This window comes from Amaranthus tricolor, chromosome 2 (genome assembly GCF_026212465.1).
Source record: "Amaranthus tricolor cultivar Red isolate AtriRed21 chromosome 2, ASM2621246v1, whole genome shotgun sequence".
Lineage (NCBI taxonomy): Eukaryota > Viridiplantae > Streptophyta > Magnoliopsida > Caryophyllales > Amaranthaceae > Amaranthus > Amaranthus tricolor.
In genome coordinates, this window is record NC_080048.1 from 13,972,157 (window position 1) to 13,986,430 (window position 14,274).

At 29.3% G+C, this 14,274-nt stretch overlaps 1 protein-coding gene across 24 annotated transcripts; it reads left to right on the forward strand.

Annotated features, from left to right (window-relative positions):
• The first annotated feature begins 1,726 nt into the window (after positions 1 to 1,726).
• LOC130804982 (protein IWS1 homolog 1-like) lies at positions 1,727 to 6,716 on the forward strand. Of its 24 annotated transcripts, none has more exons than XM_057669566.1 (7): positions 1,753 to 1,965; positions 2,308 to 2,350; positions 2,991 to 3,069; positions 3,296 to 4,685; positions 4,928 to 5,022; positions 5,335 to 5,552; positions 5,648 to 5,938. In XM_057669566.1, the coding sequence occupies exons 4-7, from the start codon at positions 4,652 to 4,654 to the stop codon at positions 5,763 to 5,765; spliced, it is 465 nt and encodes a 154-aa protein (XP_057525549.1). In that variant the 5' UTR covers positions 1,753 to 1,965; positions 2,308 to 2,350; positions 2,991 to 3,069; positions 3,296 to 4,651; the 3' UTR covers positions 5,766 to 5,938. The 24 variants fall into 24 exon arrangements, 21 of the variants coding, with proteins under 21 accessions (XP_057525552.1, XP_057525540.1, XP_057525548.1 ...); XM_057669570.1 differs by lacking the exon at positions 2,991 to 3,069 and having other exon boundaries at positions 3,296 to 3,355; positions 3,879 to 4,685; XM_057669569.1 differs by lacking the exons at positions 2,308 to 2,350; positions 2,991 to 3,069 and having other exon boundaries at positions 1,727 to 1,965; positions 3,296 to 3,355; positions 3,879 to 4,685.
• The last annotated feature ends 7,558 nt before the right edge of the window (positions 6,717 to 14,274 follow it).

A 14,274-nucleotide genomic window follows, 5' to 3' on the forward strand; every position in this document is an offset into this window, starting at 1 on the left:
AAAGTTGAAACCATTCATTTCCAAGATATCCATCATCTTCAAGAAATTAATACAATTGTAAGTTGCACATTGATTATAATATGGTAAGATCATTTGAATTGTATAAATACTCCCTCTAACCTCCAATTCAACACTAACGTCTCATTTACTTTATGCACTCTATCCAATGCACTTATTCAATCCTTAATATCTCTCATTGTGCATTATTAAAAATTATGAAAAGTTGATATGAATAATCCTTGCATTGAGACGAATCAAACAAGATCCCACATGACTATATTTTAACTTGTAGATTAATAATAAAATACAAATTAAGAGTAAGAGATAAATAGTGTCCAAAAAGCAAATGTGACGTTAGTGCTGAATTGAAGGGAGTAATATTTATAAATTATAGTTAAAATGTGTGAATGAAAATAAAAGAAAATTATAAACAGTTTCATAAAAAAAAATTTAACAACGTAAAATGGACAAAATAAAGATATAAATGAAAAGGAGTAATTTTTAATTATTATACAATTATCATCATTATTCATTAGAAGGGGGAAAGATTACAAGCTTGATTCATTTCCTTTTTGTTAGAGAGAGTCTAGCGTTACAAATTTGATTTTTTTTCCTTCTTGTAGTGCCACCTAAAAAATTACAATTTGATTTATTTTCTAATTTTCTTGATAGTATTTATTTCTTTTTGTGAAAATTTCTTTAAATGATTAATAAATGCTAACCTACGCACTAATTTTCAAAGCTATAAAGTTACCTTCTCTTTTACAACAAAAGTCAATTCAAAATTATAATATATTGATCTCAAAAATTAGCCATGACCTTGAAGATTTGTCTATTGTTATGTTGTTTTTATTTCAATTATACTATTTGGAGTTTTGAGAGAAGTTACATGGAACATCAATTTACAATTCAACTTTTACTGTTAAGGTGTGAAATTTGTTTTTCTTATTTAATTTGTTAAAATTTTTTAATTTAATTAAGAGGAACATCAGAAAAACATTACAGATAAAAAGGCAAAGAAAATTATCAATTTTTATTGATGATCGAGAATCGAATTATTCACTGCACAACATTGAAAGAAAAAAGTGCTCAACTACAAGACTAACTTATCATCATACAATATACTAATTCATAACCATTTTGTGTCATGTATCACTATTACAGTGCGTTTTACAAGTTGTGCTGAATGTCATAATTACATTGCAATTTTAATGAAATGAAAATTATCAAAGAAAAGTTTCATTTGAAGTGCTTGTAATAATTCGTAAAATATAGTCATGTGTGGTCTTATTTAAATTGTCAAATCGCATACTTTTATAATATTAATTTTTTATAAATTTTAGATTTAAATAATTCAATATATTAATGATCAAAAAAATATTGGGTTAAAATTGCATTCTAAGTGTGATATTTGGCATAACATTCTTGTAAAATGTATTGTAATAGAGAAACATAGCAGTGCTTATGAATTAATAAATTGTATGATAATTGGAATTTAAAATCAAGGGTTTAGAGATTTATATAATGGTGTATTAATATGGACAAGTTTACCAATAATTAATTTACATTTGTTTTTTTGGTAGTGAACAAGCTCTTATTGAAATTTAATAATATTTTTTATTTTTTTATAGACGGAGAGAGGACAAATGTTTGATTGCATTGATTTCTGTAGCCAACCGGCTTTTAGTCACCCTTCTATAATAATAATAATAAACTATAAAAAGTGAGTAAGGCTTCGTCACTGTTCACAATTGCCACGTCAGCCTTGCTTTTCCATCTTCCTTTCTGCCTCGTCTCTTTCCTCCATCCCTTTCTCTTATTTTAGGCTGCTTACCTTCTTCCCTTTTCTCTCTTTCTCTCTCTTTTGCAGGTTTTGTTCCTTTCAAGTTTCAACACGCCATTTCAGAATTGGCTCTCAATATGATCTTCTCGTTCATTCAGCAAAATCGTTCCTAATTGTCGATGGTACTCATCTTTTCTTCCTGATTCTCGAAAATTAGGTTCTGATTTTCGTTTGTTTTTTATGCAAAATTAGGGTTTTGTTACTCATTTTTTTAGGATGAAATTTGGTGAAAATCAGTTTGATAAGGCTGGAAAAGAACTGATTAATGCGCGATTTTTTTTTTCTTTTTTTTTTTATTTTTTTTTCCCATTATTGAATCAGTTTGTTTCATTTTGGTAAATTTTACATTGATTTTTGTTTAAACTTTGCTTCTTTTTTTTTTTTTATAAATATTGTTTTAAAATTCTTTTTGGTTATTGTTGTTTTGTTTTGATTTGGACACAAAAACTGTGGGTTTTCTTCAGAATTTGATGCTTTATTTTCCTTGTTGAACATCGTCATCAACAGGTAAGCATCAAAGAACAATTTATTTTAGGATTGTAGAACTTTTTGTATTTTTCCTTTTCGTCTGTCATATTCCACATTCTTTGGTTTTCATTTCAGTTTTTTTATTGTGAATTAACTGGCAATGAAAACAAAAATAGGCAAAGATCGTCATCAACAAGTGAAAGCTTTTCTTGCTGTGATTGCAAGGATGGCTGCTTTAGTTTTCCTTAGAATGGTTGTTCATGATAATGATAATCTTTTTGTTGCTACTGAAGTTGTTCATGCTATTGGGATTGTTGTTCTTACTATAAACTTACCAAGGAGAAAACTTGTGCTGCTTAATGTCTTTTTTCTCAATTGAATTGCATTGGATCTTATGCCTTTCGAGATCAAAAATGGCAACTCATCTTCCATTATCCATCATAACAACTCGTTTTATTTTCTCAATTCTTCCATTATTTCTTAAATGGTGACATAATTGTATTTTACTTTAACTCATATCTGAGTGAGGATTGAAGTCATCGGTAAGTTCTCTCTCCAATCTAGCTATCATCTGTCAGTGCACTGTAAAGACAGCAGTGCACTGTTTTTTTCATTTGCTAAAATAATAATTCTTATTTTTCTTATAGAATTTGATGAATTTGATGGATTGTTGGTGTAGGTCTCATAAATTGATTTCTTTGGTTTCCCATGAGCAATAGCTGCCTGCTGTATAATCAGAATTGGGAACAAAATTTTCAGTAATTTTACCAATTCTTGTGTTGTCTTTGTATTTTCTAGCTCACAGCTTGCTGCTCTTTGGGTTGTATCATTTGTGCATAAAATCATTGATAGGGAAGTTATGAAGCTCTTAGGGCTCACCCACACAAAATGTGGAAGCGATATTATTGTCTTGACCTGTATAAATGGACTCTTGAATTTTTTATATTAAAACTAGATTTCCTGAATTTACTACATCTTTTGCAGTTAAACAAACTAATAGTGTTCTCTTGATAAGCTTAATGAGGATTCTCTCCAACATGCATGGTAAGGGATGCAGTTTACTACTAGCAAATGATTGTTCAATGCCTAAATTAGCTTTTAGTTAAGTCCTATTGATCCTTCTAAACGTTTAATTAAGTTTGTCATTTCTCATGGTAATTTTGGTACTGTTCATCGTGGTGTTCATGATGGTCTTGATGTTGCAGGTTTTTCTCATTTCATCATTTACTTGTGCTGCTTAATTCTTTACATTCATTTAATTATTTAAGCATTGGTTTACAATCTTATTTTTTTGGGAATGCTTTAAATTATTTTTCACTTTTAATTTTGTTAGTTCTTGAGTTAACTAATTTCTCTTGTTGGCTTAAAGGTCATGAGTTATGTTACCAAAGACCACTGGAAATTAAGTTTGGATCCATTTTCTGAAATTTGTATAAGTTAGATTTTCCTTTTGCCATAGTTGAATTCTTTTTCTGAGTTTGCCATTTCCTTTAACAAGCAATTTGTATAAATTTACAGTTTCTGATCTTAGCAATTTCTGACTTGAATTCACTTTCTGAATTTGCAGAATTTTAGATTTAGCAATTTATCAATTTCACGGACGTGAATCTCGGTCTCAATTTGTTGATTTTTGTTGTCAATTTGTTTCAGAAACATGAATCTCCTTCTCAACCTTGGTATTTTACTACTTCTCTCTTTATTTCTTTTCCACTCACTAATAATGCTCTTTTATTCCTTAATTTGATTGTTCAGAGTCTCACACAATGTGTTTGATCAAATGTGTGACCCGACTTTATGTGTTATTTGTGTATTCTTTGATTTTTCTTGGGTTTTAATAATTTTCATGCTCTTTCTTGAAATTTTATGTGTGATAAATTGAAGGTTGCGTCACTGGCAAAGTAAGATGGCATTACTTAGTGCTACGATTAAATTTGCTTAATTGGTTTGATTTCCCTATTTGCATTTAAGATTTGATTGGTTTGTTGATTTTTTTTTTTATTGGTTATTTTGATCTGCTCTTATCTTATTTATTTATTTTGATTTGGGTTTTTTGTCATGGGGTTTTCGTTTTAGATTTGAATGAGAGGGTTTTCGTTTTGTTTTGGTGAAAAATTAGGGATTTTCATTTAGGGAAAGTTAGGGCTTTTCATTTGAGGGTTTTCAATTGATTTCAATTGATTCGTTGAATCAAATTGACAACAATTATACACGGATACTATGCCCAGAGGATCATTTTGAGATGAGCATATTGATACAGATATGATCCTTCCTCTCTTGTACAATTTTTGCAGTTCATGTACAGGTTCAATTGGGTTCCCTTTCACATGATAATGAATCTGGATGAGTACCGACCCGTTTGTATTAAAAGTTTTGGGTAAGGGTGATTTTCATTTAAGTTCAGAAGCTTTTATGGAGTTCAGTGGGAGTAAAAAATGGAGTTACGATTATTCAAGTATATAAAGCAAATAATAACTATTAGCTGCTTATTTTTTTGTTGGTATTAGAGATATCAATTTCATGTTGATCAGCCATTTGAAGGGCTATAGTCAACTAGATAACCTTTTTTGGTGCTTTTGTTATTAATACATACTTCAAGAGTGATAATGTTGCTTGCAGCAATAGAGCTCTCTCGTTGTCGACATCTTTGTCATCCAGGAATAAGATTAGTTGCTGCTAATGAAGCCTTCAAGGATCTCAACAACAAGGCCAAGGTAAACTTTTCCTTCTTCTCTACTTCAAGTTTGAGTTTTAATAGTTATTTCTTTGTTTTTCAGTAACTGTTTTGTTTTTGATTCTGCATATAAAGTCTGCTAATTAGTGTGGATGCTGTGCTGGTTGCTGATCTACTATTCGTAAGGTGTTGGCTGCTAGCTGCTGCATTCTATCGGTTCATTTTCTTTTTTTCTCTATTCTAAAATACCTTTGGCTTGATATTTTATCATTCTATATGATATGTACAATGTAGACAGTAGCTAGACAAAACGGTGGAGGTGTTTATTTATAAGTACTTGATTGTATTGCAGGTTGAGGAGGGTGAGGAAGATGATGAAATTAAGGATCTTTTAAAGCCAGGGAGGAAGAAGAAAAATGAAAGAAGTGCTGCAGAGATTGCTGAGTTGGTGGAGACACTAATGGCTGAGCTTGAAGTTGTAGCCGAAGAAGATGCTGTTCTCAATACACTGGAGAAACCAGCCATTAATAAGCTGAGGAAGCTGCCACTTCTTACTGAAGCTCTTTCCAAGTATGTCCATTGCCACTTCCTCGATTTGTAAGTTCTTTTCATTGTCTCTGGATAGAAATGATGTCTTTTTTTCTGTTGTTGATGCTTTAATGCAGGAAACAACTTCAACATGAGTTTCTTGACCATGGAGTTCTGACATCATTAAAAAAAATTGGCTCGAGCCACTGCGTGATGGAAGTTTGCCCAATATCAATATACGTGAAGCAATATTGAGGATTTTGACTGATGTAATGCAACTAATTATTTTTCATGCTTTAATTTATGGTTCTTGGTTCAAGCTTGGTGTTGATTCTCACTTGGATATTTTTACAATGTAGTTTCCTATCGATTTAGACTAATATGATAGAAAATTACAGCTGAAGAAGAGTGAATGAAATTTGATGCTCTGACTGTGATGTTGTTTTGGATTATGAAGACTTGCTAAAGGATCATATTTGATGTGTCTATGCAGTTCATTATGTTTTTATCAAGATCAGATGAAGAGACAACATCAAATAGGAAGCTTGCTAAGGATTTAGTAGATAAATGGGTAGGTTGATTACATTGTTTTAACACTCAAAATTTATACACTGAACTAATACCTCCTACTAGCATCACTCCCCACAGGCAACAGATGATAGTATGACATTGGGGACTGCGTTAGCAAATTGGAGTTCTCTTGGTGCTTTTACGTTCAAAATGGAATTGTGAACGCAGGAACAATTGATCAATTTTTAAAAAAAATAAAACCAAACATGGCGACTAAGTGGCAATAAACAGACCCGCCACGCATCAAATTAAAAAATAAAAAAATACCGTCATCCTTGGCGACGAAATGCCGACAGGATATCCCGTCGCCATGTAGTAAAATAAAAAAAAAATGGCAGATGGCGACCACTGGGCGACGATAGGTCCCGTCGCCAAGTAACTTTCTGCTTTCGTGACCAGCCTCTCTCTCGCCTTGCCATCGCCATCGCTAAATCAGTTGTTTTTTGTAGTGTGAAATTATCAGTCTCTCCTATAATCAACAAAAACATTTTCCCTTTACAACAATTTTCCGCATGTTTTTGGCATGTTATCATCAAACTTGAAAGTGTATATTGGTGAAGTATCTACCTTAATGATAAAGCTATCTAAATAAATAACAAATCAATACTTTTGAGCAATTTATTATTTATTTTTGAATACTTCTGAATGAAATTTATTATTTATTGTTGAATACTTCTGAATGAAATTTGTTATTTATTGTTGCTCAAGTATTCATCATGCATTGGAAGTTTATTAGACATGAATACTTAAAAAATAGGATGCTACAGTAATAAAAGTTTCTGAGACATGGATACTTAAGAATATGAGATAATATGATGTAGAATGTTGAATAATTCTTGCAAAGTAGCCAATTTAATATAAAACTAAGTGACACATAAATTTAGAGGATTAGGAAAAATTTAAAGCATCAAAACTTATAAAACCTAAGTGACAAACAATTCGCTTCATTCTAACTTGATGCCGTCTTTTCACTCTATGTCTTGAAAAATCCAACATTTGTATAGCAAAATAAATTCGTTTATTCAACATAAACATTTTCGTAACTATTTTTTAAAATCGAAATATATAAAATATTTAAACTCTAAAGTATAACTTGGAGGACCACAACTAGTTGTTAAAAACAGATATTCATATGGTAAGTTTATCAATTTAGAGATTGATATAATATTGTATCTATATATGACGCTTAGAGATTAAAACATTTGCATATGTCTAAAAATTTGTTATGAAAAAAAAAAAAATTTGTATTTGAATTTTCGTCTCTAAATTTATTTTCAAATAAGACTTGAATATTTTTCTTAGCTAATACAAATTATCACTATGTTTACCTTAAATAATATTGTTTATACTTTATACCAATTAGTTTACCTTGATATACGTTCACTTTTTGGATCCTTAGCTAATACAAAATGGACAACATTATGTATGATTGGATAATTTACTTATATTTCAATAGCTTATATAATTTAGTATGGAACTTCAACTATTAGCTTAAATTACTGATTGAGTTGATTATTATTAAAAAAAATAACACATATGAATCTAGGTCGAAACATTATACAAATTAACTAACTTATACTCCCTCCGAATTAATTTAGTATTCCCATTTCTTTATTTGGCAAAGTTTTTTTAGTTGTCTCATTTCTATTTTTGTCAATCTTTTTTTACCTAAATATCCTTAGTTCACACAAGTAATTACGAATGTACCTCCATATATCTTACTTACCCAACTACCCTTCACTACTTACCCTTTACTACTTATCCTTTTTAATAGACCCTACACCATCCTTAATAACCGTGCACAAGCAAACGGGACATCTAAATTGGTTCGGAGGGAGTATAAATTTGAGATGGGACTAAAAAACAAAACATATGACAAGTGGAATTGCATCAAGTGAACCTAATATCATAATTATTGTCCATGCATGTGAAGTTTATAAGATTTCAGTGATTGACGTCTCAGTCTTTATTTCCGTGAGAAATAATTGATAGAATCTTAATTCTTTTGATACAGAAATGGGATGAAAAAATGGACATTATCTTTTAACTTTGTACAAAAGGATAACCGTTTTCTACTCCACTTTTGTCTTTAGTACTACACACCAACACATCCAAGCCAACAACGCACAAGTTTTCAACTTCTTTCTTCCTCTTTGTTTCCTTCTAATTTTTCTTTTTTGGTTTGGCCAACAATTAAATTTTTATTTCATATATGTTCTTTTCTTTTATATTTCACTAATTCATAATTTATGAGACGGTTTCTTATTGGACACCTCTCTCTTTCTATATATATATATATATATATATATATATATATATATATATATATATATATATATATATATATATATATATATATATATATATATTGCTTATTGTTTGTGTCTGGTTCTAGACAAGAACAGTGCCTTTATAGAACATTTATGGTTTGATTTGGATTAAACCAATGTGTATGGAGTTATGTATATAATACTTGTATCCAATTCAACGTAGACTTATATTTTTCTCTGAGTATATTTTACAACATACCACCAAGTATATTTAAGATATTTGTAGGGTTGGATTGTTAGCTAAATATGCATGATGATTTGTCATCTAAATAACCAAGTTTTAGAGAGGAAAAAAAAAACAATTTAATGTGTTATGAATAGTATGTGTGACTTGAGTGCACAAATTAAAGTGTGTATTTTTGTGTGTGACTCTTGGTTTGTAGAATGTAAATGGGTGTAATTATTTGGAGAGTATTCATGAGGAATTATGGGTGTTAATGAAGATTAATGAAGAAGAAGAAGGGACTTGATTTATGATAGCTTGATCAGAATTCTGACATAGGAATCAGAGAGGTCGCTCGACATACCCGCTTGACCGAGCAAGCCATATTGGTAGGTCGAGCGGTCAGATAGAATGCTCCAGAATGTAGCTGATGTTCGCTCGACCGAAACAGGGAGCTCGCTCGGTCGAGCGGATACTCTGATATGCATGGGATGCTGATTTTCGACCTTTTAAGTTCTTGGAGTTATTTCATATTATTCATTACTCTATATTAACTATGTATTCAAGTGAGCTATTGATATTCATGTACCTAGTACTATATATAGAGCTCTCATACTCACACATCAAACACATCAAACACAACACCTAAGCCAAACACATAGCCTTTTGTTTTTATTTCTTGCTAATTTGTAATCCTTCATTTGTAAGTGTTGTTTATACTCATTTGATATAATATAAACAGAAACTACACACCACGGAGGACGTAGCCATCATTGGGTGAACCTCCTTAAATCCTTGTGTCTCTTTTGCTTAGTTTACATTATCAGACGTTGTTTTGTTCATTGTTATTTGTATCGTTCTTAACACCGTAACGGTTTTGGCAAACATTTTCATAATGGATAGCAAATAATTGAGAATACAATGTAAAAAAACCACTACATATTGGACATTGGTTTAGGTAAGTCTTTATCCATTAATGGGACGTATGGAGTTGGACAATACAGTTTTGAGGCTGGTGTGGGTCCCTTTGTTCACATGTCATTAATTAGATATCTAAGCATTCTACATAACAACAATCCAAACATAAAGCCAAAGAGAACCAAAGGTTTGACACATAAGACAAAGGTAACACACTGTTAAGCTTCTTGACTTGCCAGAACTTTGTTACAACCAACATATTTTATTCATTAAACTATCATTTTAATTCTTGTAATGTTCGACCATTTTTCCATGAGAGTTCAAAGTATTTCTTTACTAATTCAAACTCAAATGTAATTCATCTTTAGGAGCAAATCAATATATTTATCACTAGAAACAATAAATTAATATGTGTTTTACAAAAAATTTCTCTATCAATAGGATATTTAAAAGGGTAGACGGAGCAATTGAAAAAAATGTATTTAAAAACAAATAAACAAAAAATTTATTAATATATTCGACCAGCTTCCGAACTAGTAATTCATAATTTTTTTTTGAATGCTTGATTTTGAATGATAATAAAATAAAGTAAAATGACTTTTTTAATAATGTGAGCTTCTTATTTATCTGAAGTTTCACGTGATGTTTGCTATTGCTATCAATGGTCAATTTGAAACAACTTATTTGTTAGTTTTATCACTAATAAGGGTAAAGTTACGTACATTCAAACCCCTAACCCCAGCTAGGGTGAAAGCCGCTTAATGTATTGGATATTTTGAGATGGTTAAAACATAATATATTTTTTGTCGTTTGTTGTAATTTATTTGTTATGAACTAAATTTCACAATCACTTGTGCGCACAATAGAAAATATCATACAATGTGCGTAATGTACACAACTGTTCAGAGTGAAATGAAATATAAATATGATGTAAAATTTATTTACTAACATAATAATTTCTTAATTTATGTAAATATGTCATAAAATTTTGATAATAAATATCTCATGAACACTATCTAGTAAAATATTAAACAAAGCCATTTGAATTAAACTATAGGCATTTGAATGAAACTATTTTAAAGTTCTACATCAAAACAAAAAAATATCATATTATTGAATATCCCTTGCTTTAGTACGAGTTTAACACTGTTTTATATAATAAGATACAAAAATTGTTGATAAGTTGCAATTTTTTTAGTAACCGAGGTCATGACCCATGTTCACCGGACTTATATTCACTAGGACAGATCCAAAAAATAATAAGTAATATTAATAATTTAAATAAAAATTACATTGAACAATATAACAAAAATTAAATTTGAAACTATAAAGACAATAATTGATCACAAATTCACAATCACACAATTGAACTATCAAACTAGTTAATATAATAAATGAACAATATGAAAGATCTTATACAATCAAAAGTACAAAATCCATATTAAAATTAAAATAACTTTAATTCACCACTATCTAATCATTCTAATTTCTTGTTTGAATAATATTATTATAATTATCAAATTTACACAAAAACCCTGAATTTTTGGACAAAACCTTAAAATTAAAAATCCTAAGTTTTTGAAGAGAATCCTAATTAAAATGAGCAATTTACCAAGAAAATGCAATAAAGCCAAGAATTTAAGGAAAATAAAGTGTGCTTTAAATTAAAGAAATGGATGAAATTTACAAACAAAAGCGATTGGAGAAAGGTGCTTGAGTTAAATGTGGTTTGTCAATCAGTAATTCTTAGAGCGAGAGTGGATAAAAGAAAAAAGAAAAATTTATTTAGCAACTGTACTTTTGTGCAAATAACTTGCACGCAAAACAAGGTTTATTGGGGTTTGAACAACTAACTGATCTTATGGAGAAAAAACAAGTACTTTACAACCTCAACCTTATCGTATGTGAATTAACATCACTAAACCACCTTTTGATCATCTACAACAAAAATTAATTTTAATAAATGTTAATTTGTGAGACTTAAAATCTAAATATTACCCAACTTATATAATTACAATCAAATTCCAATCCAAAAACTAAATGAGAAATTCTATAATTGTTCCTTTTTGTTTTTTAAATCCAAATTAACATCATTTTTAGAACAACGTACCTTCCTTTACTTCTCTTTCCCTTTTAAAATTATCTTGCAAACTTGGCACACGTGAAAGGAACACATGCATCTACATGCAATTTTAAATTAATTTTGATCATTATAATGTATTGATTATTGCTCTCATCTGACACTAATCAAATTTGCAGTTACTGATACTAATGCGTAAAACTACAAAAATATTTTTTATCCAATTCGAAATTGACTTTAATTGGACTAAAACTGTGTCAATATGTATAACTCGAAAATTAAAACTTGTAATTCGATTCAAACAGTGCCTGTATATATAACTCAAACAGTGTGATACGGTCTCATACTATGTTCAGGCATCATTCGCATTGTTATTTCTTTATATATTATGATGGTTTAAATTCTCAATCCATAGTGGTTTTGTATTAATTGAGTTTTTGTTTCAAGTATAATATATGGATGAGCAGATGGTTATGAGTTCAAGACACATTCTTTTTTTAGGGTATGGATCTCATTAAAGACTCTAAATCCATCGAATTCGACAATATGGGTCTGTATCCAAACTCTATGTTTGGATCTATGAAAGTTAATGGACTTGGGTTTGAATCTGGTCAGATCCAACCCAAATTCGACCTATGACCATCCCTAAAATGAAACAACAGGTCTTGCGAGAGACCGTCTTACTGTCAAACCACTCATACGAATAACCCAATCAGCCGAATTATAATTTTTTACAATACACGATTACTAATTAGTCAATTTAAGGTCATAATGTTTACCTTTAAAATTAAAAATAATGTCTTTGAAAATCTTATAATTTAACAAAAAAATTTTAAAAAAATTAATTTTGACCAATAAGTGATCAATTTAGACATTAACGCGATCAATTTCAACTTAAACGTATATATAACCTTTGACATCAATTATGATATTTCTTAAGTGATCAATTTCGACCTTAAAATGTTATAACTGATCATTTATAATTTATTACTTAAAGGTCAGAATTGACAACTTTAAGATTATAAATGATCCTTTAATATTATAATGAACTCGTTTAAGATTTTAAGTTATAATTAATACTGTATAGGTGATGACTTATACGATAGCACTATAAGTTTTAAATTGAGCACTTTAAGGTTGTAATTGATCATTTTTATATTTGTTAGTTATAAAGTTACGGTTGTCTGCTCAAATGTTATTATTGATCATTTTAATGTCAGAACTGATCACTTTTAAGTCAAAATCAAAAATATTTTTTGCACATAAAAATATTAGCAAACATTAATTTCGAAGATTTAAGGCTATTGTACGCCTATTTATGCAACTTACCATTTCAAATGCCATCAATTTCTACCTTTTCCCCAAAACATAAACCTCAACTCTACCATCTTTCATCCAAATCATATTTTTTCCTAAATCCAAAGATGGTAGAATTAGGGTTTATGTTTTGGGGGAAAAGGTTGAAACTGATGGCATTTGAAATATTGAGTCACATAAATAGGCGTACAACAACCTTAAATCTTCGAAATAAACGTTTGCTAACGTTTTTTTGTGCAAAAAGGTCACGGTGAAACAATTTAGTAAACCTTAGGGTTACCGCGTGGATTTTTTAAAAGTTTTAGTTATCACGTGGAAAACCCAAAACCTCAGGATTAGCACGTAGAATTTCCCAATTTGTTTTCTTAATTTTTGAGTTTGGGACAACCTATAGTACTGTATCATAATGAAATTGTCGCATACAACATTTTGCAAAAATGAGATGTTAGTTTTAGCGCAAGAGAAAAAACTCTTTGCTAGAAACTTGTAAAAGACTCACTCCATTTCTTAAAGAAGTTTTTATACGCCGTTTACGGGTGTTTAGTTTGTTAACTCAAAGAATCTTTCTATATACATCTTAAATTTTAGACAAAAATAACTTTGTTTATCCTCATTTTAATATTTTAATAATTTTTATGGTCATCACATATCTTTTGCTAACTTTATTTTGACATTTTTTATATTTCTTATGGTCCACGCATATTTCCCCATTTGTTTATTAATTGTTGTCCCAATATTCTTTCCACTAACTATTTTAAAACAGTTTTTAATGCTTATGGTCCTAAATTTTCCTCTATTAAATTTGTTATTCAATAAAGTAATATATCTACTATTCAAAAGATTTTATTTTTCATAATTCCTGTGAACATTTCTTGTGAGAATATCATTATGAAACAAAGAGAGTTAAAAATTACTAACACACAAGTAGTTTTACAATATGAAACCCGTGCAATGTACGAAATTGTTAGTATAAAAATTCTAAAAATTATAATAATTAAAAATAAACTATTATAAAAAAATCAGCAAGTTTAATATAGAATCAAGATACACTATTATAAGCGACTAATATAAAACCCGTGCAATGTACGAAGTTGATAGTATAAAAATTATAATAATTAAAAATATATATTTAATTACCATAACTTTTAATATATTTAATGTACAGAGTGATATCAATATATTTTTATTGATATATTTCAAAAACAATTACTAAAATGATAAACAGATTTTAAAAGGATTTGTTAAGATTTTTATTGACTATAATAAACACAGTTTGTAAAAAATATTATCCAAATAATTTAGGAAATTCTTTTCCAACCAAAAATACTATCAATTAGGCATATTCTAATTATTAAATTTATATTTATATATTTTAAAAATTACTAA